Below are 26,858 nucleotides of genomic sequence, written 5' to 3'. Positions count from 1 at the left end.
CTACCCAGTAGGGTTGATTTAAGAATTAAATAATATAATACATGTAAGGTTCCTGCCTGGCCTGCAACATTCAACACGTGGCAGCCATTTGGATGGTTTGTGGTGGTTGTGGTAGATTGAAAAATGCCCTCCCTACCCACAAAGATGTTCACATCCTCATCCCCAGAATCTGTGAATATGCTACTTCCATTTTGTTTGGGCTGCCATAACCAAATACCACCGGTTGGGTGACTTAAACAGTAGAAAATTATTTTCTTACAGTTCTGGAGGCTGGAAGTTTGAGATCAAAGTGTCATCAGGTTTGGATTGTCCTGAGGCCTGCCTCCCTGGCTTGTGGGTGGCCGTCTTCTCCCTGTATCTCTGCATCATGTTTCCTCTGTGTGTCTGTGTCCTAATCTCGTCTTCTTATAAGGACACTGCTCATGTTGACCCACCTCTATGAACTCATTTTATTTTAATTTCCTCTTTAAAGGCCTTCTCTCCAAATACAGCCACATTCTGAGAAACCAGAGATTAGGACTTAAACATACGGGTTTTGGGAGACACAATTCAGTCCGTAACAGTTCCCTTACATGGTAAAAGGGAAAGGTGTTATTAGGTTAAGGATCTTGAGATGAGGAGATTATTCTGGATTACCCAGGTGGACCCAATGTAACCACAAGGGCTCTTCCAAAAGGGAGAGAAGAGAGTCAGAGTCTGAGAGAAAACTGGCCATACGATGATGGAAACCAAGGCTGGAGTTTCACTTGGGGAAGATAGAGGAAGAGACCATGAGCCAAGGAATGCAGGTGGCCTCTAGAAGTGGAAAGAACGTGGAAACATTCTCCCCTGGAGCCCCCGCAGGAACCAGCCCTGCCAACATCTTGATTTTAGCCCAATGAGACCCATTGCAGATGTCTGTCTTCCAGGACTGTAAGGTAATACATTTGAATTGTGTTAATCTTCTAAGTTTGTGGCAATTTGTTTAGCAGCAATAGGAAACCAATACAAGTATAACTACCAACCCCCCAACCCCAAATGTGTCACATGAATCATGACATTGGGTCAGGCTCCTTCTTTGAAAATTAATAAACTTTAATTTTCAGAGAAGTTTTAGGTTCACAGTCGAACTGAGTAGAAAGGACAGAGTTCCTGCTACCACACATGCTCAGCCTCTCTCATGATCAACATCCCACACCACAGTGGTGCCTTTGTTACAACTAATGAACATGCATTGACACATCATCACCCCAAATCTATAGTTTCATTAGGGTTTACTCTTAATATTGTGCATTTTGTGGGTTTGGACAAATGTATAATGACATTTTCCCACCAATATAGTATCATACAGAATAGTTTCACTGCCCTAAAAATTCCCAGTGCTCCAACTATCCATCCCTTCCTATCCCCAACCCTTCACAACCACCAATCTTTCGACTGTCTCCATAGCTTTGCATTTTCCAAAATGTCATATAGTTGGAATTGTACAGCATGTAGTCTTTTCAGATTAGCTTCTTTCACTTAGTAACATATATTTAAGTTTTTTTCCATGTCTTCATGACTTAATAGTCCATTTCTTTTTAGCACTGAATAATACTCCATTGTCTGGATATGCCACAGTTTATCCATTTATCTACTGAAGGACATCTTGGTTGCTTCCAGGCTTTGGCAATTATAAATAAAGCTGTTGTAAATATCCAAGTGTATGTTTTCAAATCATTTGGGTAAACACCATGGAACAAGATTGCTTGATCTTAGGGTACAAGTATGTTCAGCTTTGTAAGAAACCACCAAACTGTCTTCCAAAGTGGCTGTACCATTTTGCATTCCCACGGTAATGAATGAGTGTTCTTGTTATTACACATCCTCAGGAGCATTTGGAATTGTCTGTGTTTTGGTTTTTGGCCATTCTAGTAGATGTGTAGTGGTATCACAATGTTGTTTTAATTTGCAATTCCTTAATGGCATGTGATGTTTAGCATTTTTTCATATGTGTGTTTGCCATTTGTATACCTTTGCCATTTGTATACCTCCTTCGATGAGTTCTACTTACATCTTAAAGTGGAGTAGTATCAGTCTTCTGGCTTTCTTGTTGTTCTTGATTTCTGTATTTGGGGTTTTCAGCAACTTTATATACACTTTAGAATCAGTATAGATACCAAAAAATACCTTCCTTGGATCTTTATTGGGATTGTTTTGAATAATTCTGATTGTACATTATTATATTTGATTTGTTAATATTTTGTTGAGAATTTTTGCATCTATGATCAAGAGCGATATTGGTCTATATATTTTTTATTTTCTTGTAACCTCTTTGGTTTTGGTTTTAAGTTAATGTTGGCCTCATAGAATTAGGAAGCATTTTCTTTGCTTCTAACTTCTAGAACAGACTGTAGACAACTGGTATAATTTCCTCCTTAAATGTTTGGTAGAATTCACCAGTGAACCCATCTGGGCTTTGAGCATTCTGTTTGGAAGGTTATTCGTTACTGATTCTATTTCTTTAAAGGTATAGGCGTATTCCAATTGTCTATTTTTTAATGTGTAAGTTTTGGCAAATTGTATCCTCTAAGGAATTAGTTTGTTTCATCTAGGTTATCAAATTTGTGGACGTAGATTTATTCATAGCATTCCCTTATTGTTCTTTTAATGTCCATGAGATCTGTAGTGATGTTCCTTCTTTTACTGTGATATTAGTAATTTGTGTTATCTCTTTTCTTTTTTTTCTTTTCTTTCTTTTCTTTTCTTTTCTTTTCTTGTTTTCTTTGTTATCCTGGCTAGAGGCTGATAAATTTTATTAATCTTTTCAAAGAATCAGCTTTTGGTTTTATTGACTTTTCTCTGTTGAGTTCCTATCTTCAGTTTCACTGATTTCTGTGCTAATATTTATTATATTTCTTCTGCTTACTTTGGAATTAATTTTCTCTTCTTTCACTAGTTTCCTAAAGTGTAAACTTAGACTATTGATTTCAGATCTTTTTTCCTCTTTGTCATATGCATTCAATGCTAAAAAAAATTCCCCTAAGCACTGCTTTTCTAGCACACCACAAATTAAGTTGTATTTTCATTTTAATTTAGTTCAATTTTTTTTTTGTAATTTCCCTTAAGATTTTCTTTGACCCATTTGTGACTTAAAAGTATGTTGTTTAATCTCCAAGTATTGGGGAATTTTTCAGCTATCTTTCTGTACTAATTTCTAATTTAATTCCACTGTGGTATGAAAGCAGACATTGTATGATTTCTATTCTTTCAAACTTGTTAAGGTGTGTTACAGTTCAGAATGTGCTACATCTTGGTGAATATTCCATATGAGCTTGAGAAGAATGTGTAATATGCTGTTGTTAGATGAAGTAGTCCGTAGATGTCAATTACATCCAGTTGATTGATGGTGCTATTGAGTGCAACTATGTCCTTCCTGATTTTCTGCCTGCTGCATCTGTCCATCTCTGATAGAAGAATGTTAAAAACTCCAACTATAATAGTGGATTCATCTATTTCTCCAAGCAGTTTTATTGGTTTTTGTCTCACATATTTTGATGCTCTTTTATTAGGCACATACACATTAATGATTGTTGTTTTCTTGGAGTATTAAGTCCTTCATCATTATATAGTCACCCTCTTTAACCCTGATAACTTTCCTTGCTCTGAATTCTGTTCTGTCTGAAACTAATACAACTATTCTTGCTTTCTTTTGATTAGTGTTAGTATGATATATCCTTTTCCATAGCTTTACTTTTATGTGTCTTTATATTTAAAGTGGGCTTTTTTAAGACAAGATGTTTGGTCATATTTTGATCCATTGAAACAACCTCTGTCTTTAATTGATGTATTAGGTTGGTGTAAAAGTAATTGCAGTTTTTGCAATTAAAAGTAATAGCAGGCCAGGCGCGGTGGCTCATGCCTGTAATCCCAACACTTTGAGAGGCTGGGTGGGCAGATCACAAGGTCAGGAGATCGAGACCAACCTGGTCAACATGGTGAAACCCTGTTTGTACTAAAAATACAAAAATTAGCTGGGCATGGTGGTGCATGCTTGTAATCCCAGCTTCTCGGGAGGCTGAGGCAGGAGAATTGCTTGAACCCAGGAGTCGGAGGTTGCAGTGAGTTGAGATCACGCCACTACACTCCAGCCTGGCAACAGAGTGAGACTCCAGCTCAAAAAAAAAAAAAGTAATAGCAAAACCCACAATTACTTTTGCACCAATCTAATATTTAGGAAATTGATGTTTAAAGTGATTAATTGAGATAATTGGACTAATATCTACCAAATTTGTTACTATTTTGTTTGTTGCACTTGTTCTTTGCTCTTATTTTTGTCTTCTACACTGTTTCTGCCTTTTATTTCAATTGAGCATTTTATATGATGCTATTTTCTCTTTTGTTAGCATATTATTTTTCTCTTTCTGTACTCTTCTTAGTGATTACCTCAGAGTTTCCAACACACATTACAACTAATCCAAGTCCACTTTTAAATAACACTTTGCCATTTCATGGGTAGTGCAAGTACCTTATAATAACAAAATATTCCTAATTTCTCCCTCTTCTTCCTTGTGTCATTGTTGCCATTTATTTCATTTATACATAAACATATTATATCTATATAAGAGCACAATGTAGCTATTGTTATTCTGAACAAACTATTGTCTGTTAGATCAAATAAGAATAAGAACAATAAAAGTTTTGCTTTATCTTCACTTATTCCTTCTCCAATGCTCTTCATTTCTTAATGTTGATACAAGTTTCTGACCTATAACATTTTCCTTCTCATCGAACAACCCTCTCAACACTTTTTTCAAAGGCAGGCCTACTGGCAACAAATTCTCTCAATTTTCATCTAAGAATGTTCTTATTTCTCCTTCACGTAAGAAGGATAATTACATGCAGAGTAAAGAGGTGGGTTTCTTCTCTCAACGTTTCAGATATTTCACTCCACTCCCTCCCTGCTTGCGTGGTTTCTGAGAAAACGTCACATGTCATTGTTATCTTTGCCTCTCTATAAGTAAGGTGTTTTCTTCTTCTGGCTTCTTTCAGGACATTCTTTTTATCTTTGATTTTTCTGAAGTTTGAATATGATGTGCCTGGCCCAGGTGTATTTCTTTTGGGCATTTATCCTGCTTGGTGTTCTCTGGGCTTCCTGGATCTGTAGTTTGGGCGTCTGACATTAGTTTGGGGAAACTATCAGTCATTGTTGCTTCAAACATTGCTTTGTTTCTTCCCCTCTTTCTTTGTCTTCTAGTATCCCCATTACACATATGTTATGCTTTTTGTAGTCATCTCACAGTTCTGGGATATTCTGCTCTGTTATTTGTTTGGTTTTGTTTTTGTTTGGGGATGGGGGGTGGGGTTGGTCATTTTTTCTTTGCTTTCCAGTTTTGGAAATTTCTATTGACATATCCTTAAGCTTGGAGATTCTTTCCTTGTCTATGTCCAGTCTACTAACGAGCCCATCAACAGCATTCTTCATTTCTCTTTCAATATTTTTAATCTCTAGCCTTTCTTTTAAATTTTGTCTTAGAAGATATATCTCTCTGCTTACATTATCCATCTGCTCTTGGATGTTGTATATTTTTTTCATTAAAGCCCTTAGCATATTAATCCTAGTTTTGGAGTACTAAAAATTATTCCTGTACTGAAAATTCCAAAATTCCTGCCATATCTGACTCTGGTTCTGATATTTGTTCAGTCTCTTCAAACTGTAAGGTTTTTTCCCTTTTCGTATGTTTTGTAATTTTTTTATTGAAAGGTAAATATGATTCCTGGGGGTATTTTTCTCCAATGTTCACGGTGAGGATGCTAGAGCATCTCAGGGTGAAACACAAATGTGTGGAGACTTCCTTTGAGTGCATCCCCTGGAATTTTTAAAACTCAGACCTGTCCATCCTGAGCCTTCAGCAATTCATCAATTACAGCTCAGCTTTCCCTACCCTGGCGTTGTTTCCCCAGAGGCTTATGCTTGTAGATTCTGCTCTGGAAAGTTGTGACTCTCTGTATTCACTCGTCTATCTCTCCAACTTTAAGATCAGCAGTTTGTCCTGTGACCTAACTTCTCTGACAAGCCTAAGAATATAAGAATCTAAAAATCTTGATTTTTCAGTTTGTTCAGCTTTTACTTTTTGTTAAGACAGAGTGGAGACTTCTAAGCATCTTACGTGATGGATAAGAAAATTCAAGATTTTTATTTTTATGAAAGGGATTTCCTCCCAGTCAATAGTCCAAGGGTTCGGTCAGGGTGAACCTATTAGCAAGTAAAATATTGATTGAGAAACTGACCATTAAATATATTAATATAGTCACGTTCAAATAGGATGTAGAAATGAGTAGACAGCATTTGAAATAAAGGTCTGCACAACAAATAGCACAAAACAATAATGGACAGTGAAGGGAAATATTCAGCTTATTTTATTACTAACTTAAGAAAGTTAAGAAAATAAATGCTTGACACTTTGCATAAATTGGATCATAAAAGAATAATAGCCAAAGCAATCTACTACCAAGGAAGGAAAACATGGGAATCCATCACAGACATTTGGGACCCAAACCACGTCCTACATTATAAGGGCACAAAAATACCAGGAGGGAGATGTACAGACTTGAGCTGGGCAAGGAAGAGGTCAGCTCTGGGGCCCCACTCAGGGGTGGTACAGAATATCCTGGTGTGGTGGAGGGAACAGGTGAAGGTGGAATCGAAAGAGGGAACAAGAAAAGGTGTGGTTTGGGGGTACATATGCAAACTCATATGTGTGCGTTTGAGAAATCTTCAGGTCTCAGACTGTGGTTTCTGTCACTGACCCATTGCTGTTCCACGGAAATAAACGTGGTTGGAAAATCAGTAAGAATGAGCAGGTTGAGGAGGTTTCTCTTTCTCTGCCTGTTGGTACCTCCAGGAAGATCGGTTCTTACCCTGGGGAGTCCTTTGGCAGGGTGATCTTGGGGGGCTGAACTGGGACTGTAGCAACTGTGAGAGTCCAGAGATGCAGCAGACGCACTCCTGCTGATCTGGGGAACTGGCTAGCACTGGATCAGGGAAGTGGGGGTGAAGTTGGTCAGCAGCTAAATATGTGACCCCAGCTCTCAGAGCTCCCGTAGTCAGAGGATTGTGTAACGGCTCTGGTGTATCTGATGCCCCATGACTGTTATGGACTGAATTTTTGTCTCCCCCTCAAAATTCATATATTGAAGCTCTAATCCCCAATAGGATGGGGATTACTTGGAGATGAGGTTTAGGTGAAGTCCTGAGGGTGTGGCTCCGTGATGGGATTGGCGGGTCTCCTTATAAGAAGAGGAAGAGGGGTCAGAGCTCGTTCTCTCTCCACTGCGAGTGCACAGTGAGAAGTCAGCCACCAGCCGGAAAGAGGGCACTCACCAGGAACCAAATCTGCCGGCACCTTGGTGCTGGATTTCCTGGCCTCTAGGACTGTGAGAGCCATAAATGTCTGTTGTTTAAGCATCCCAGTCTATAGTATCTTGTGATTGCTGCCCAAGCAGACTAAGACACTGCCACTGTTCCCCTGTCCCTGTCTAATCCTGGATGCTCCCTACAGCTCACCCCAGTTAGAGATTTCATGTGTTCCTTGGACCAGTGGCCCCAGCCACTCCCATAGCAACTGTAGCTGGACCCCTAACTATGCAGTGCCACTCACAGCCTGTGTTTAGACATCAGGCCTCAGCCTGGTCTGCTAAATATCTGGAAGCGCCACTTTCTCACTCAAATTCTTCCTCTTGCCAAGCAGTCTGATCTGACAGGGGTCTTGAGCAAGAAAGAAAGATAGAATTTGTCATATTTGCAGTACATAACATTCTATAGAGTAATTCGTAACTTGCCCCTTTCCCACTTCTCTTACATGCATCCTTTTGTGACTACTAACATTCCAAAATCACTGAAGAAATGAAACAACATATTGTGAAATGCAATATAAAATTATTCTCACGATCAAAATTAAATCTCTTGTCGCAACCTGGAAAGAAAAATAACATGGATCAGAATAGCCCTAGGAAGCTGCCTCCAAACTTGAGGAGGGCACCAGCTGATTTTCAGGCTGACACGTCACCAAAGGTGACAACAACTGACTGTCCAGCTTCTCATACACGCGGTAACCTGGGCAAGGGAGGAACAATGTGGTGTACCTGTTGGCAACAAGTCAGGCTACACTGAAACATTCCAAGGATAGAAAACAAGACAGAACATTAAATATTTGAACTCTGGCAATTTTTAATCCCAGCTGTGAAGGGACAGGAGGGTAAACACAGTCCATTTATAAAAGGTGTGCACATTCACAGGGGCGCTAAATAATGCAACATTGTTTCGCTCGCCCTGCTGATAGTTTCATAGTGAAAAAGTCACTCCAGACAAGTTGGCTCCAGTCACACCGGCCTCTGGAGAGAGGCCAAAATTGTTCTGCTGCAAGCCTCCCAGTGGCACCCAGACATTTTAAAAGAGGGGCTTTCCACTGTTTGTGTTGTGCCGGGATTTCTACAGAGGTGAGAGCTGAGAGAGAATCCTGGCAGCAACCACATTCTGCAATCCCACAAGTGGGGACAGGTGTGCTCCACTCAAAAAAAGCCACAGTTCTCTTCGTTTAACAGAAAATTAATGACGCACCTGGATTCCAGTCTGAAGGAAGTAGATCATGTTTGTTTTCAGAAACAGGCTCTGCTGAGGGTGCAGAGTATGTGGGTCCCACAGCCTCCATCTGCATCTTCTGTGACGTCTCAGTTGCTGCTGACAGCCGTGTTCCCCACTACGTGTATTTCTATTCCTATTGGTCTGCTAATGCCCAAGGAAAGGCAGTGTTCTGAGAAGGCATGGGCTGAGCTGGGGCCTGGTAGCCAGGTTAATGATGAAATTGCCTGCCACAATCCCAAAGGACACATTTCTAAAACACATGAGACAGTTCTGATGCCAGTACCCCTTACACACCCCAGCACTCTCCTGGGCCAATGGCCATGGCTAAGCAAGGATCTCACATTCCGGGCCTAGTATTTGTTTGCTACTATCCTCTTTCTTCAGAAGAAAGTGAAATAAAAATGAAGAGTATTTTTGCCAACTTTCCAGAAGAAAGTGGAAGAAAAAGGCTTGGAAAAGGTAGCTGAATTCAAAGATTGGGAGATTACAAAAATATGTAAATTAATATATATTACTTTAGATCCAGTTAATATTCTATTCAGACCATAAAGAAAAATCACACCCACCCTCCGAGGATGTTTAAAGATAGGTCCTTTACTAGACCAGAGTGTTGGAGGTTGTTGGGACAGGAGGCGATGCCATGGAGAGATGATAGAGATGGAAGGGACTTCACAACCCGGACACCAAAACCAAACAAAGACAGCATAGAATAAACTACAGTCGGTTCTCACTTAGGGAGCTTAGTATAAACAACCTGAATGAAACAGCGGCGTATTTACAGAGTGGTAAACCATGACCAAGTGGGGTTGTCCCAAGAAAGCAAAGATGGTTCAATACAGTGATTTGTTAACAATGCATTCTACTTTTTTTTAATCAAGGAAGAACAAAATGAGATAATTTCAAGACATTTAGTAAAGTTCAATATACATTTGTGTTGTGAGCTTTTAATAGTGGAAGAACAGATGCAACTTTAATGTGCTTAAGAATATAGATCCTCTTACACCCAAACTGACGTCAGCATTGTCCGTGGTGAAACACTAAAGTGCTTCTTAGAATGCTGTCAAAGTAAGGAACGGGACACAGCGGAGTCTATCATCACTCTGGCATTTAGTCCTGTTGGAATAGACTCATCAAAGAAAATAGGAAAAAGAAAGAAAGAATGTTTAAAAAAAATGAAAAGAAGGCAAAATTAATATTATTTGAAAAAGTTATGGCTGTAATATGTGGAATATTCAAGAGTGTCAGCTGAAAATCTATTAGTAACAATATGAAAAGTCAGCAGGAAGATAGGCCAAAATCTTAATATATGTTAGTCAATTTTATATTATGAAATATGATGACAAAAGATCCCATTTATAATAACATTGAAAAGAATTATAGCAATAAATAAATCTTAAGGGAAATATGCAGAACACATATGAGAAAATTCTTAAACTCCAGAGGGGCATAAAGGAAGACTTTAGTACATGGAAACATATATTTTAGTCTTATGGAGCAAAACTCAAAAATCCAAAGATGTCATGTTTCTCTAACTTAATTTGTAAATTTGATGTTATTAATTTGATTTGAAATGCTATCCGAGTTTTCTTCATAACCTGACAAGTTGATCCTACAGTTGAAATAAAATAAGCATATGAAAATATTCAGGAAAGTTCTGGAAAAATTATAGAAGAATTGGGGTGAGATAGCGACTAGCCTTATCAGACATTTAAAAGCTGTAATAAGTAAAGCAGTTTGCTATGGAGCAGAATTAAATAGCCACATCTACACCCAGGCACAAATGACTGATAATGACTTAGTGTATCATGCATCCAGGAAATAGTTTTCAAGGGTTCATGATGTCTTCCGCCACTGCCCTGGTAACGCATGTGGGCTTCAGTCCTAGCAGGAGACTGTGATTGGTTTGGGGGATTCTCACATCCTCAAATTCTTTCACTGCTCAATCAGCCCCAAAGCAGGCCTGGCTCCAGGAACGGAACCAATTTGGAGCACATTTCTAAGTAAGTGGCTTGGAGAACAAAAGCCCCAGTCCTCTGGACCTCTTCCTGGCAATACCTGCTTTGATAGAAAGCTTGCTTTGCTATTGATTCCCTAGGCTGAGAAACCCAGAGGAAAAGAAGCAACAAGGGTACTTTCATGGGGACAATGATGACTGTGATACCTCTTACTCCTAAGGCACCAGATAATTCTTTTATTAATAAACTTTATTTTTTAGACCAGGATTAGGTTTCTTAAAAAGTTGAACAGAAAACAGTGAGTTCTCAGATACCCCCTTTCCCCACCCTAAACCTCACCCCACAGAATTTCCTCTACCATTAACATCTGGCTTGAGTGTGGCGCATTAGGGTGTGCGCTCTGCATTGCACATCCTCCGGGTTTCCACAGTGCATAATGTCATGCATCTCCCATTTCAGTATAATACAGAGCAGTTTCACTGTCCTGAAAGTCCCCTGAGCTCCATGGATGACTTTTTCAAAATTAAAATCAGACACAGGCCGAGCATGGTGGCTCATGCCTGTAATCCCAGCACTTTGGGAGGCCGAGGCGGGCAGATCACGAGGTCAGGAGATCGAGACCATCCTGGCTAACACGGTGAAACCCCATCTCTACTAAAAATACAAAACAATTAGCCAGGCGCGGTGGCGGGCACCTGTAGTCCCATCTACGCAGGAGGCTGAGGCGGGAGAATGGCGTGAACCCGGGAGGCAGAGCTTGCAGTGAGCTGAGATCACACCACTGCACTCCAGCCTGGGCGGCAGAGCGAGACTCCATTTCAAAAAAAAAAAATCAAACATAAAGAGAAAGACAGAGCTCTTCTGACACTGAGCTGCTTGCCTTTCTAATAACAAGAAATTTACAACCATTGTAAATTGACCTGAAATACACCAGTCACTTTGAGAGTCCTCAACTCCTAAAATCCTTAGCTAATACCAATCTTATTAGTTTCTTTTATTTATCAAGGAAGAACAAAATGAGATAATTTCAAGACATTTAGTAAAGTTCAATATACATTTATGTTGTAAACACAAATCGAAATTGGCTGCCACAATCCCAAAGGACACATTTCTAAAACACATGAGACAGTTCTGATGCCAGTACCCCTTACACACCCCAGCACTCTCCTGGGCCAATGACCGTGGCTAAGCAAGGATCTAATATTCCAGGCCTAGTATTTGTTTGCTACTATTCTCTCTCTCCAGAAGAGAGTCCCATCTCTTCCATGGGAAGAGAAAAATTTCATAGTTAATGTTACTTTAAAAAACAAAAACAAAAAAAAAACAACCACCAGGCAATGAAAGACAAAGTCTTACCAGAAAAATAAGGCATTTATTACAGATTGAAAGTAATCAGAAGAAAAATCACAGAATTCACAAAATCATTCTTTGTTGGAACTTCTCTTCCTTCCAGTGCGTTTTGCTGTTAAGAGAAAAGGAGCATGAGGGTCAGACCACCATGGCATGCATTCACATTCCAGCTTTGGAGGCCCGGGACCCAGGACTCCTGGGCATTACTCAAAACCAGATCCGATGATACGAGACACTAGAGCAGCTATGCGAAGCAGCAGCTCCTTGAACAAACCAAAAGGGCGAGAGACGCCTACAGGAGGAAGAACAGGTAACTGGGTCTGGGGAGCAGACACACAGCCCCAGAAAGGAAGCTCAAATCTCATAAAGGGAAGAATCAAAGAGACCCCAAGCAGAGGCTGCAGCCAGGTGTTGGGCCCCAGGCTGGTCTGTGAAGGTGTTTGTGGCGTGAGGTCAGAAAGGAAGGAACCAAGCAAAAGCAAAAGAGTAGGCTGTCCACAGCTGCCATCGTGAGCGGGTGTGGGGCTGGAGATCAGGATACTCCCTCCAGCCATTCATCCATTTATCAATTCATCTGTTTGATAAACACGTATGCACTGAGCATTTGCTGGGGGTTACAAAGATCAATGAGGCATAGTTTTGACCTCAAAAATCTCCCACAACCTAGTGAAGGGGGTAGAAGTAGTTAGAGTACAGCTTGGTAAATGCCAATTCCAGAGACACCCATGTGCAGGAAACCCGAGGAAAAGGGTTCCTGGAGAGGACACGTACGCTGAACTCGGAGGATAAGCTGCGGTGGGGATACTGTATCCCAGCAGAGGGGGCCTGAGAGTGGAGGTGAGACCCAGACTCGGGCCCCAGGAGAACAGTCAGCTGTGTGAGGCTCTCCCATGTGACTCAGGAGACAGAAGCGGCACACAAGGCTGGGGACAGACAGGCAGCACACTGCCAGGTGTGTGGACGAGGACTGCTGAGGCGCATACTCCGAGGGAACTCATCCCCATCCTCCGGCAGAGCAAGGTCCCAGACTCGTGATAAAACGACTCTGATGACAGTGCACAGGTGCCTTTGAGGGCAACAACACACAGCCAGCAGGAAAATGCTGAACATAGCAGGCTGGAGATGCAGTTGGAACTGGAGCCAACAGCACGGAGCGGACAGAGCTGTGAAACATTTCGGAGGAAGGATTAGCGGACCTCGGTGACCAACTGGGTGAGGTGGGGAGGAGGTCTGAGATGCATCTGCTTCAGGCCTGGGGGCCCTTGGAAGATGGGTTGGAGACGGGGGAAGAGTGACTCTCCGAGGGAAGAATCGCATTTTGAAGGTGGTATGGAATACCCAGACGAAGGTGTCTGGCAGGCTGCCGTTGACTCAAGTTTGGAGTCCAGGCTGGAGGAACAGTGTGGAGGAGAGGGGGAAGAATCCCCAGACAGCTGGGTGTCAAAGCCCTGGGGGTGCTTGGCATCACCCAGGAGAGGGAAGGCCATGAGCAGAAGGAAAGCCAAGGTTGAAATCCTGGGGAACATCGTGGTTTCAAGGGCAGCAGGAAGAAGCCAGTCTGTGAAGAGCAAGAAGTCTTGGCCTGAGAGGGGACCAAATCTCAGAGGTCAGAAGGTTTCAAGAAAGAAGGAGTGGTCATCCACATCCAACGCGGCTGTCAGGTCCAGGAGGAGAAGGGGTGGACGTGAGGATGGGACAGCAGTGAAGTGGCTACAGAGCAGGGCAGTGTCGGGTGCAGGAGGAGAGACTGCGTGAGGCCCTGGGGAACTCATGCAGACGGCGTTTTTAAAAAGACAGGATGAGAAGAGATCAAGGGAGAGTAATGAGAAGCTAGGGATAAACGAGGGGCCCGAACCCACTCTGCAGTCAATCCTCATTGGTCACAGATGCTGTATTTGTGAATTCGCCTACTCACTGCTAACAAATAGTTATTTGAAATCCCAAAATCAGTACTCATGGTGCTTTCTCATTCATTCTCAGACAGGCACGGAGCAGCAAAAGATTGGAGTCATCCTTCCCACACCTTCCCAGCTGAGGTCAATCAAGGCAACACTCTACCTCCATGTCTCAGCTCTCCTGCTGTCAACAAGTGTCCTTTTCGCGGTCTATTTAATGCCCCAATTTTTGCATTTTTGTGCTTTTTGTTCATGATGTCACTGTTTAAAATAGCCCCCAAGTATAGTGCTGTCAAGTGTTTCTAAGTGCAAAAAGGCTGTGATGTGCCTTACAGAGAAAATATATGTGTGTTAGAGAAGCTTCACTCAGGCATGAATTATAGCGCTATTGCCCATGAGTTCATTGTTAATGAGTCAACAGTATCTATTAAATACGGCATCTAAACAGAAACACACATGAAACAAGGTTATATGCTAATCGGTTGAGGAAAACGTTGGGAACAGAGGCTCAGAGAACTCTAACCCTGGATTGCCTATATGAGCGATAGTTTAGTATTCACTAATTCAATGTTCGAAGCAACTTTATAGATGATAGCTGCCTCAGATAACAAGAACCAACTCTACTTGACGCAGCAATTAATACAGTGTGCTGTGAATGTGAATCAGAGAAAGTGTAAATGAATACAACTGCACATCACCATGTCTGTGCCTCTGGAGTCTCGGTTGGGTCTTTTCTGTCTTCTGTGGGGCATCTGGCTCTCTTCAGTAGGGGGACTGTCATGGGAGACCATGATGAGAAGTTGTCACGAATGAATCTGATACCTGAATGTGGAAATCACTCAGAAAGCTGGCAGAGGTGGTGCGGGTTTTAGGGACCGGTCCTCCCACATAGTTGATGATAAGCAGGTATGTTTCTAACACTTTAGATCAGTTAAAGTCTTTGCCATCTAGTTGGTGACTACATTTCTAGTTTCACCCAACACATGACAAATGCTTCTTAAACAAATAAGCCTTGAAGTTTTGCCCTCTCATCCTATTTTTTTTAAATACGGAGATGTGAGAAAAACAGGAAAGAAGAGGGAAGAGGCTTTGGAAACAGACAGACATCAAGAGTTCAGTCTCAATCCCAACACTATCTCTGAGGGCAGGGGCCTCTAAATGCCTCTGCTTCCTCCTCCATGAAACAGAGAGAATGACAAGAAGAAAACTTCATTTGATTGTTCCAACGTTTATGCAAGGGAATGTACGAATGGGTCCAAACACAGGCCCAGGCATTCTTGAGAGCTGTGATATTCGTGGGCACAGAGGCTGGGCACAGAGGCCAGGCACAGAAGGGCATTTAATGGACATCTGTTGAATAAAGGGATAAAATTATGAGAATGATTCTTTTTACTATGCCCTTATTGACAAAAGGCCTCAAAAAGAACTGCCCCCTTTGCTGCTCTTGGGCATAGTTTAGGAACTCCACACTAACAATCAAGATTGTGACATAAAGAAAAATGCATCACTCACACTGCTATGGTTTGGGTGCTGAGGGTCTTCCGGCCACTACATAATTGAAAAGTCAGAACTATTCCAGCTACAAAGATAAGAAAGTCTAAGATTCTCAAAGAGATTTTTTTCAGCACGGGAGCTGGGACCTGATTTTCTACATTTCCTACCTTAGAGCAATAAATGAGAAAAAAATTCAGAGTATTTTATTTAAATATTACATTTCACTATCTACTCATATATCAAATCGTTTTCTGGCAACATGAAAGAATCCTAGAACAGTGTTGAGGGCTCTGGGGATTTCATAACAAATAGCCACAGTCTCTACCTTTAAAGAGCTCCCCGGTGGAAAAATGTCACTCACAATTTGAAAAGAGGAATTTTGATTCTGGTCATGCATTCATTCACTCTATCCTCCCAGTCCGATTGATTGTATTCTATACACTGTTCTTAGCACTATGAAATTGATGAAGGATATTTTTAATAATTTCATATAGACATATCATTAATAATATTTTTACTTCTTGTAAAACTGAAATAATTAACAAGGAGAATGCATCCTCAAGAAGTTTATGGTCGGCATGGTGCCCCATGCCTGTAATCCCAGCACTTTGGGAAGCCAAAGTGGGTGGATCACTTAAGGTCAGGAGTTGGAGACCAGCCTGGCCAACATGGTGAAACTGCATCTCTACTAAAAATAGAAAAATTAGCTGGGCATGGTGGTGTGCACCTGAAATCCCAGCTACTTGGGAGGCTGAGGCAGGAGAATTGCTTGAACCTGGGAGGTGGAGGTTTCAGTGAACAGAGATTGTGCCACTGCACTCCAGTCTGGGCAACAGAGCAAGACTCTGTCTCAAAATAAAAAGGAAGCTTGTGGTCTAGTATAGACCAAAAAAAAAAAAAAAAAAAAGTAATAATAAACCCTTGAAGGAATTGCATCCTGAGAGCTTAAGGAACTGGATCACTATCGCAGATGGGAGAGCAGGCTCAGAATCAGGCCCATGGATTCCAGATCCCATCGGATTGGCCTCTTCACTAGACCCACTGTGCTGGCCTTACCAGCCTCATTCTGTGATTTCAGGGAACCCAGCATGGTGTAGAAACCTGTCCTGCTAAAGGTCACGGGAGGGCAGAGATATAACTGGGACTTCAGTCAAATCCCATGTTCAGGTCAGGGCTGCAGCTGTCTTTAAAAATAAATGTTTTGAGTGATCAACTTCTTCATAAAAAATCAGATGATGAATTTATATTGCAATACACATATGTATACACATCCAACGTTATCATGTTACAATAAACAAAATATAGCCAATCCACTGAGAACTCTGTCCTCCCTGCCCCAACCCATGATATTCTGTAAAGAAAAAGAAAGATATCATTTACATTTATAGAAGAGGAATATGATGTGTCTGTTTCTTCATAATGCGTAGATTCTCGATCTCAGTATGGAGCTGGTTTTTATATTTAGAGTTGTGCCATACATTCAAAAGAAAACCTACCATTTGTATCTTTCATCCAAGAAGGCCTCACTGGTGAATTTCCCTTCTATTTTAGTAAAATGTCAGTTGACTTCTTTCAAATCTCAATATGGTTAAAAATTAATTATACTATGCTTAACTTATGTTTTTGGTAAAAGAATTTCAAGAACCCAAAGTGAAGGATTTCATTCGCTTAAAAAATATTTACTGAGTGCTATTTATTGAGTGTGCTGGGCTATGTGCAGGGCACTGGGGGACAGTGGCAGTTGAAGTTCCTTGAGACTTCCTCTTGGGGAGTCCGGTAGTCAGATGGGTAACAGGAAACAACCAATTGCAGTGCCCTGTGATGAGGACTCTACAGAGGCCCAAAAAGGGACATCATCTCTGATTCAGTGGCGGTGGCTTGTGATGTCAACGTAGACCTCCAAAGGGAAGCGACAACTGAGCTGGGACCCGAACGGTGAGGCAGAACTAGTCAGGCGGATGGTGCCAGTAGAGGCAGAAGCTGGAGGGACTGCAAGTACCTCAGTGCCTCAGGAGCTGAGCAGCCAGGTAGGCTGGAGATGTGGGCAGACCCAGGTCATGAAGGCCACTGTGAGCTACACTGGGAGTTTGGACTTTATCCTGAAAGCATGCAGTGTTATGAAGACTGTAAAGCCCTTGAACGCTCCAGCTTCATTATTAACTTGTGTGTGCACATGTGTGCATGTAAAATACCTATGCATGGAATTGATGTCTATAATTCCTTCTTGACATTCCTCTTACGTGTGCCCTTCATGATAGCTACATTTGCTCCCATCCCGTCCCTAGTAACTGGGAATTTATACACATGTGAAACTCTGTGAAGCTCAGTGCCAGTGTGATAAACCAGGACTCCATCTCTAGCTTTCTATAGAACTGGGGCAGATAGGCTGTTCTTCCTATTGGGCCAGTGTCTAGCTGTTGCCCACCTCTGCTCAGTCCCACAAGTGAAGCAAGCATTAGTTTATATGGGGCAAGGATCAGAGTCTCCTCCATGTTTCATGATAAACCTGAAGACAGTAAGCAAGGTAGACAGTGTGGGATCAGAACCTGAGGCAAGAATACAATCAATAGTTCATTGGTGATGGTAGTGAAGCAATGGACCAATGCCAGAGAAATGTGTGGGGGAAGTGAATAAGACCGGACCCCAATGTACATTCCAAGAAGATGAAGGATGAAGGGGAGTCAGTGATGCCCTCAAGAGTTTTAGCTTGAGCAAATTAGGTGGATGTAATGTCATCAATTAAGAAAGGGAGCTTGAGGAAGCTAGTTGAGTTTCAGGGACACCCAGGATACACAATGGCAATGCCACATAGGCAGTTGATATAAAGGCCTGGATCCAGACATAGAGTGTGATAAGAGACAAGCGTTTGGAAATAATTATGCATCATTGATAGTTAAAGTCAAGCAAGAAGAAGAGATAAAAGAGTAATCTACAGAATAGGGGATGAATTAAACTAAGGAGATCATACAAATGCTCACCAGTATTTAAAGTATACATCAGCCAGGCGCGGTGGCTCACACCTGTAATCCTAGCACTTTGGGAGGCTGAGGCAGGCAGATCACCTGAGCTCAGGAGTTTGAGACCAGCCTGGCTAACATGGTGAAACCCTATCTCTACTAAAAATACAAAAATTAGCTGAGCATGGTGGCAGGAGCCTGTAATCCCAGCTACTAGAGAGGCTGAGGTGGGAGAATCGCTTGAACCCAAGAGGCAGAGGTTGCAGTGAGCCAATATCATGCCATTGCATTCCAGTATGGGCAACAAGAGCGAAACTCCCTCTCAAAAAATAAATTAATAAATAATAAATAAAATACACATCAAGAAAAGGAAGCTAGATGGTATTTCATAGATGTGAGGTGAGGAGGTTGAGGAAGCAACCAGAGACCACAGTTGTGTCAAAAAGTTTAGCAGGGAAGGAAGGATGGAGGGAAGGTAGTTGCTTAGATGGATGAGACGGGCCAAAAGAAGGGGCTGTGCCCTTGTTGTTTGTTTGCTCCTCAAATGGATAGACTTGATCACATCAGAGGCAACAGATACAAATGTCATGGGAAAAAGATTGAGGGTGCATGAGATTGAAGAGGCAATTGAGGAGAAGTCTTGGGAAGGAGGTCATAGAAGCCAAAAGGCAAAGATTTGAATAGTACATTGTAGATATTTGGAGGCCGGCAGTTTTAAGGCATTCACTCCACATAGCTTCTATTTCTAAATACACATGTGTGCACCTGCATTTTCTTACCTCAAGGCTGTTACTCAAAGTCAGCATTTATTCTTGCTCTGTGCTGGTGGTTTGGGTATCTTCTGTTTCCAGGAGGCAAAACCCTTCTCATGATCTCTAAAGATAGAAAAGGGAAGCATAGGCTCTGTCAGTCACATCAAGAGCTGAGACAGTGTGGACAATGTTACTACAAATTCATGAGAAGGATTGTGACAAGCATAACCTGAACCCATCTGCCATGAGAATACCTGAGGGCATGATAACTTCATCTTCCTTATTCCACTCTCTCTCCTTCTCCCCTGTGTTGTGTTACAGCTGGGTCCAGTGCTCATTTCTCCCCACTCTGTATTACTACATGTGATGTCTCAGCCACCATGGATGCCCTCGAGGGCAGGAACTGCCACCTTTATCTTTCAGTCCTCCATGAGATCTACCCAGTGTTTGGCACACACATTTGTTGAATTAAATTAAATCATCATGTTCAAAGCAGTCTCCAAGACAGCTGCACTTCTGTGTCAATGATGCTCATCCAGGCCCAATGTGTTTTTAGATTTTGGCTTAGAAATCTCTTCCAAGACATATAAAAGAATTGGTCACATTAATTTATATCCATATAACATTTTTAGTCCCAAATGGCATTTGTCCAATGCAATAATCAGTTTCCAAGATGGCTTCCTGGTATTCACACTCCTGAGCAGTCCCTTCCCACACTGGGGCAGGATTGGCCTGTGTGTTTAATAATAAACTATGCAGGAGTGAAGTCATATCACTTCCAAGATTAGTTTATAAAAGACCGTGTCTTCTGCCTTCGGTGCTCTTGCTTGCTCATTCTCTCTCTCTCTCTCTCTCTCTCTCTCTCTTTATCAAATCATCATCTCTGGCGGGATCCAGCTGTCATTATTTGAGAACATTCAGAAGTCCTATGGAAAGGTCACATGGGAAGAAACTGAAGCCCTTGGTCCACCAGCCTGTGAAGAACTGAGGCTTCCTAACAACATGTGAGTGGGCTTAGAGGTGGCTCCTTCAACCCCAGTCAAGCTTCAGATGAGATCACAGCCCAGTCAACATCTTGTCTGAAACCTTTTGATAGACTCTGAGCCAGAACCACCCAGCTAAGTTTCTCCTGGGTCTTTGACCCTCAGAAACTGTGAGGTAATAAATGTGTGTTGTTTTAAGCTGCCAAATTTTGGGGTAACTTGATACATAGCAATAGATAACCAACACACCCAAGTTGATTATTAATCTGATTAATCAGATTTATTTCCAAATATCTTTTGAATATTCCCAACACCAAATCCAAGGGCAAATGTTTGCCACCAGGACAGAGATTTAAAAAAAAAAAAAAAAAAAAAAGCCATGGATTCTGAGGACAATTCCAAAGGAAAAGCTCATAAAAACGTTTCAGCAGTGGTCATGCTGTTATAATAACTGTATATTCTCCCAAAGTGACAACTTGGATGAAATATAAAACTGGCATTTTAAAAAAACAAGCATCAGGTTATAAGTTCTAGCACTTCAAATAAACTGGAGTATGTCTAATGAAGGTCAGACTTTGAGCTCACTGAAATGTTAATATCTGTGTTATTCATTTTAATAGGGAATGCTGAACATCAGGTGGATTTCGCAGCTCTTCTGGGAGGCAGCATGAAACAGGCACAGGTTTTAGATTCTGACAAATCTGATTAAAGTCCTGCATTGGCAATGTAGCCACAAGCAAATTAGGGAAACTCACTAAGCCTCAGTTAGCTCACCCACAAAATGGGAAAGAACACAGTGCTACCTCACAGAATGGTTGTGACACTGAAGAAGAAAATTGTGTTAAGCAATTAGTACAGGGTAGGCAATTTGCATATGCCAATTAATGCCATGAGTTCTTACTGCTTTCTTCATCTATAAAAGCAGGTAACACACCTGGTTGACAGGGCTATCATGAGGACCAAATGAGAAAACTGATCTGTACAGGAGAGGGACAAAATAACTTTGTTTCATCCATTTGGTGAGAAGTTTGGTTGAGTATGGCAAAAAGAAGATCATTAGACACGTTGTATGCCTGCATCAAAATATCTCATATATGCCATAAATATATATACCTCCTATGTACCCATAAAAATTAAATTTTTCAAATTAAAAAATAGAAGGTTATTAGAGTTCATGCTACTTTTTAAATGCTCCAGAGAGTGTCAGAAAAAAATGGTGAATTCTTATTTCCTGAGCCAGATTTGATATTTTGATTCTTAGTAACTTTTAAGTCAGTTAGTGCCTCAAGGCATTCTTTTTAATGATTTGCAAAGCAAGTTTATACATTACTATTCTTTTCATTTTTACTTAAAATATTTTGTCTTTCAGAGATTTAACTCCTATGAAACTGGAAACAGCTATGAAATAGGATTTCTCAGGAGTCCAGATTGATCAGAAAAGGGTCTGGTAGCACAGCAGGAAAGAAACCACTTACCAAGTGACTGATCATAAAATTGTTCACTTGTGGACTCATCTGGAATGAGACCTGTAACACAGTAATAATCATAAGACAAGACCCCTCTCACTATTCCAGAATGTTCTATGACTTCATTATTAATGCCACAATATGCTTCTTAAGCAAAAAAGCAGTAAGAGATCACCACTGAGTTTTATTGCTATCAGCACTAATAGGAAAAATGCCTCCTAAATCATAGAACACTAACCCAACCCACTTTGTATTAAAAGCCACACAGGGAAAGAAAGAAGAGGAGCCCTTCCTCCCTGAACCAAGACATTCAAAGGGATGATCAGATCTAGTTGTATGGCTGAAAGACGATAGAATTCAGCCTGTTTACTCCTGATCCTCCCAGCTACACATTCTTAAGGGGAAAACCAACACTGGCTCTGTTTACTTGGCAGAGATGTTGGGGCCATCAAATGGAACGATGTATGGAAAAGCTCTGTCGTGAATACAAAGAAATATCTAAATGAATAGTTGTATCATTACTACCTAGTGATAAAAAGTAAGCAAAAGCAAAACAAAATATTAATTTTCTTTTTTTTTTTTTTTTTTTTTTTTTTTGAGACGGAGTCTCGCTCTGTCCCCCGGGCTGGAGTGCAGTGGCTGGATCTCAGCTCACTGCAAGCTCCGCCTCCCGGGTTCACGCCATTCTCCTGCCTCAGCCTCCCGAGTAGCTGGGACTACAGGCGCCTGCCACCTCGCCCGGCTAGTTTTTTGTATTTTTTAGTAGAGACGGGGTTTCACCGTGTTAGCCAGGATGGTCTCGATCTCCTGACTTCGTGATCCACCCGTCTCGGCCTCCCAAAGTGCTGGGATTACAGGCTTGAGCCACCGCGCCCCGCCAAAATGTTAATTTTCTATGACTGTAATTGTTGCAAGATTATATACATACGTATTTCTAGTTTTAAATGACTCACTAGGAAAGAACTGCAATATGAAGTTATTTTAAGAAAAAAAATTTAAAAGAACAAATCTTAACTTACCAAATAGAGAATTGTTTCTCCATTTACGAGATCCCAACATGTCCCCAAAAATCATCTAAAGAAATTCAGGCATCAGGATATTTCAACACATGAAAGAAAGAAAAAGAAAAGACACTGAAAAATGTAAATGTCATCTGGAAGACTCTGATATATGTTATATAATCCATTTTTAAAGAAATAGGCAATATATTATATTAAATAACTTTATATGGTATCAAACATGTAAGTCTAAGAAAGCACATGGGGAAGAGCAAGCTACATGAAGTTTAAATTGCCCACAGATCTTTCCCCAAGACTGAGAATGTACTCCCAAACATGGTCGACCTCCAGAAAAGCAAAACCCTGTTACACAGACTTGCACATAGACTAAGTTTAGGTCAAATTTTAGAGTTTTCTCTCTACGAAGTCACCGTAATATGTTCAGTAAGAAAAGGTGTCCACAAGAAGTTTGCATGAAACCACTAAAAGTCCATGCAATCATCGCAAAGTAAAGTGGTTGCTTGGCTCACAGTCTTTCTACCAAGAGTCTTGGTAGGCTGTCCTCCCCATCCTGAACAGTCACAGGTAGTCTCATGGCCTCCATCACAGTCATTGGACCAGGAAGGGACACATACCAAGACAATTTAAGAGAGAAAGAACATTCCTTTCAACAGATAGTGCTGATACTACCAGATATGCACATGCAAAAGAATGAAGTCGAACTCCTTCCTCACATCATATGCAGAAATCAAATCAACACGGAGCATAGACCTAATGTAAAACTACAGAAACAACAAAACAAAAAATTACTAAACTGGACTTCATCAAAATTTAATTTGGCTCTTCAAAGGGCACCATCAAGAAAGTAAAAGATAACCCACAGAGGGGGAGAAAATGTTTCAAAACAACTCAATAAAAAGACAAATAGTGCAATTAAATCATAGGCAAGGATTTGAACAGACATTTCTTCAAAGAAGATGTATAATGGCCAATCATTAGTCATTAGAAAAATGTAAATTAAAACCACAATGAGAGCTGGGCACAGTGGCTCATGCCTGTAATCCCAGGACTTTGGGAGGCGAGGCAGGCAGATCAGCTGAGGCCAGCAGATGGAGACCAACCAGGCCAACATGGTGAAACCCTGTCTCTACTAAAAATACAAAAATTAGCCATGCACGGTGGCACACACATGTAGTCCCAGCTTCTTGGGAGGCTGAGACACTACAATTGCTTGAACCCGGGAGACAAAGGTTATAGTGAGCCGAGATTATGCCACTGCACTCCAGACTGAGTGACAGAGTGAGACTCTGTCAACAACAACAACAAAAAACTACAATGAGGTACTATGTCACACTCACTAGAATGGTTAAAATAAAAAAGACAAGTATTGACAAAAATGTATAGAAACTGAAATCCTCATACAGTACTGGTGGGAATGTAAAATGGTACAGCTGCTATGGAAATAATGTGGCAGTTTCTCAAAAAGTTAAACATAAAGTCACTATATGGTCATTAAACATCGAGTTACTATATGATCCAGGAATTCTGTTCCCAAGAGAATTAAATATATGTGTACACAAAAACTTGCTCATGAATGCTTCTAGCATCATTATCTGTGATAGCCAAAAAGGGAGAAATAAACCAAATGTTGATCAACGAATGAATGGATCAATCAAATGTGGCTCTGTAAAATGGAACAATAAAAAGGAATGAAGCACTGATGCATGCTACAACATGGATAAACCTCCAGAACGTTATGCTAAGTGAAACAAGTCAGTCACAAAAGAACACAGGCTGTACGATTCCATTTGTATGAAATGATCAGAATGGACAAATCCATAGACACACAAAGTAGATTAGTGGTTGCCAGGTGTTGGGAGGAATGAGGAATAGAGAACGACTGTTATTAGGGTCTCTCTTCCACGTGATGAAAGTGCTCTGGATTTAAATGGTGGTGGCAGTTGTGAATATACTAAAAAGCACTGAACTGTACACATAAAAAGGGTGAATTCTATGGTATGTAAATTACATCTCCACCAAAATGTATTTTAGAAGGGGAGTATCAAAACATCACATTGTACACAGTAAACATATAAAATTTAAAATAAATTAATAATAAAGTTATATGTATAAAAGAACAAAAAAAGGGGACACCTAAGCCAGGCCAGCAGGGGAAATGCTGAGAGGTTTCTCTAACTGGCAGCAGAGAGAAATGCCTCCTTTCCCTCCTAAGTACAGAGGACATAGTCTGGAGTAGCTTGAGGCTTTACTTCCTGCTGCAAGGAGGAAGCCTCTCTGCAATAAGGGTGGGCGTGGAGTGCGGGAGGCACAGTGACAGAGAGAGAGAGACACAGAGAGAGAGGAAGGAGGAGAAGATGGAGGAGGCAGAGAAGGAAGGAGAAGGAGAGGGAGAGGGAGGAGGAAACGGAGGAAGAGAGAGAGAGGGAGAGAAAGGGGAATGAGGGGAAGGAGGAACAGGGAGGGGCATAGGGAAGAGGAGGCAGGGAGAGAAGGGGAAGGAGAAGAATGTGGCACATACAGGACTGAAGGACCCTAAGTCGAGTTGTCCCTGAAGCCAACTTCTCTCCTTCCTTTCTGGGAATGTGATCCAGGGAATTACCTCTTTTTGGCTTAGACTACTTCTAGTTAAATATCTATCTCTTGAAATGAAAGGCAGTAAGTAAATTAAATGCCTGTCACCCCTCCCCTGAGCTCAGAATTCCTGTCATTATTCTTCCTCAGTTTCTCTCACTTGGACTATTTTGGGTCTCGTGTCGGAAACGCTAGCTGACTTCATCGTATCCACTCCAAATCAGAAGGATTTGTCTAAAGTCAAGCTCACTTATTAGAAACTGAAGAAAAAAAAAAAAGAGAGCGCCAACCTACAACTGTACTACGTTGTACCCTTTCAGCATTGTACTCCTGATGGCGCCTGCACCAGTATAAGACTGAGTGAGTGCTTATGCACCATATGGAAAGCTTTTCTCCTCTACACATTTCTCTTTCAGGATTGTAAAAGAAATAATAAAAACTACAGTAATTCACATATCTATTTAGTCAAGGATAAGAGAATACTTGCAAATTTAGAAAATTATTTTCTCAATTTTTTATTGTTGCTATACTTTAAAAAATTATGTCATGGAAAGTCCAAAGATTTTATATTCAGGTCTCTCATCATGTCCTTACCAGACTTACTCTAAGTCCTTATTAGTCATAATTTGGATTTTGGGGTTTATTTGCCATGGCTTCCATTTTTCTTTATCTTACATTCCTTACTCTGGAAATTCCTCTACATTCTCTATGTGTTTTTCAAGTGATCTTTATTTTTATTACTCTGGGAGTTTTTTTCAGTTTTGTTTCTTCTATTTCTTCCTTCCGACGATAATTTGTTTGTTCTATGACTAAATTTATCCTAATCTAATGTCTTTCATATTTATAATATCACCATTTTTTTCACTGAAAATGATTACCAGTTGTTCTCTCATTTCTTCTGTTTCATGCAAGAAATTCATTTCAGAGTTTCCAGGAACTACTCAAGTCTCTATCTGCTTTCTTCTTTCCTTTTGAATTGTAGAATTTTTTTAATTTGAGAATTTTTAAAAATAAATTTGCTCAAAAATGTTTATGATCACCTAAGCTTTAAGAACAAGCAACCTGGGAGTTTATTTTAAGATCTAGTTTTTTTACAAGGGCTAACTTAATATCTGAGTCTTCTTAGAAAACTCGAAATCGGAAGAAAAGAGAGTGGTCTTCACTATGCAATTAGAAAGTTGCAACAGATTTGTGGGCTTTGCAAACAACCAGAACCCATTTTCCCATTGAGGGGTGGAAGAGGCGTTAACTTAGCTGGCCATTTACTAAATTCATTTTGTGTTAAAGGTCATAAAATGAACCAGAATCCATTTCTCTCAACATTCACTACTAAGCCCTAGACCCAGTCAGCATTCTCTCTCACCTGTTATTTACTTCATATTTACTCCATATTTATTCTTACCTAGTTCCAATCTGTTCATCATCTGATTCGGTTACCCTCCTCCGCTCCCCACACACACACATTTAAAACCCTTTCATAACCCCATGTCTTCAGGATAGAGCCAGACATCCTCAACAGGACCCTCAAAGTCCATCTTGACTGCTAGTGTTCCTCCAGCTCCACCTTGTGCCTCTCTCCCCATGTTTTTCTCATTCCTGTTGTAATAGAGTTCTATCCATTTCAACCTACCAGCTTTCCTGGCAATTCAGGGTACTCCACATGATTTCCCCTATGCTTGAAATACCCTTCCCCCTCCACACTCTGCCCTGTTTGTTCTAACGTATACCCGCCTTCTGGATCTTGGCTGGAAGGTCAGTTCCTGGGATAAGCTGTCTGCTCCCCACGTGACCTGAATTCCTCTCACTATGTAGCC

The 26,858-nt window shown here is 41.0% G+C and overlaps 1 protein-coding gene across 6 annotated transcripts in view; it reads right to left on the bottom strand.

Annotated features, from left to right (window-relative positions):
• Positions 1–1,266: 1,266 nt before the first annotated feature.
• The window catches only part of LOC105473876 (secreted phosphoprotein 2), a 36,755-nt gene continuing 11,163 nt past the window's right edge, over positions 1,267–26,858 (bottom strand). For 2 of the 6 annotated variants that reach the window (XM_011728018.3, XM_011728021.3), the window contains 4 exons: positions 22,474–22,528; positions 21,464–21,514; positions 19,033–19,128; positions 11,898–12,019 (listed from right to left, as the gene is read on the bottom strand). In XM_011728018.3, coding sequence (XP_011726320.2) covers positions 19,043–19,128; positions 21,464–21,514; positions 22,474–22,528 — 192 coding nt within the window. In that variant the 3' untranslated portion in view covers positions 11,898–12,019; positions 19,033–19,042. The other 4 variants (XR_011610151.1, XM_071073614.1, XM_011728020.2 and 1 more) reach the window with 4 other exon arrangements.

The sequence above is a fragment of the Macaca nemestrina genome, chromosome 11, assembly GCF_043159975.1.
Source record: "Macaca nemestrina isolate mMacNem1 chromosome 11, mMacNem.hap1, whole genome shotgun sequence".
Lineage (NCBI taxonomy): Eukaryota > Metazoa > Chordata > Mammalia > Primates > Cercopithecidae > Macaca > Macaca nemestrina.
This window is presented reverse-complemented; position numbering and strand designations above follow the sequence as displayed.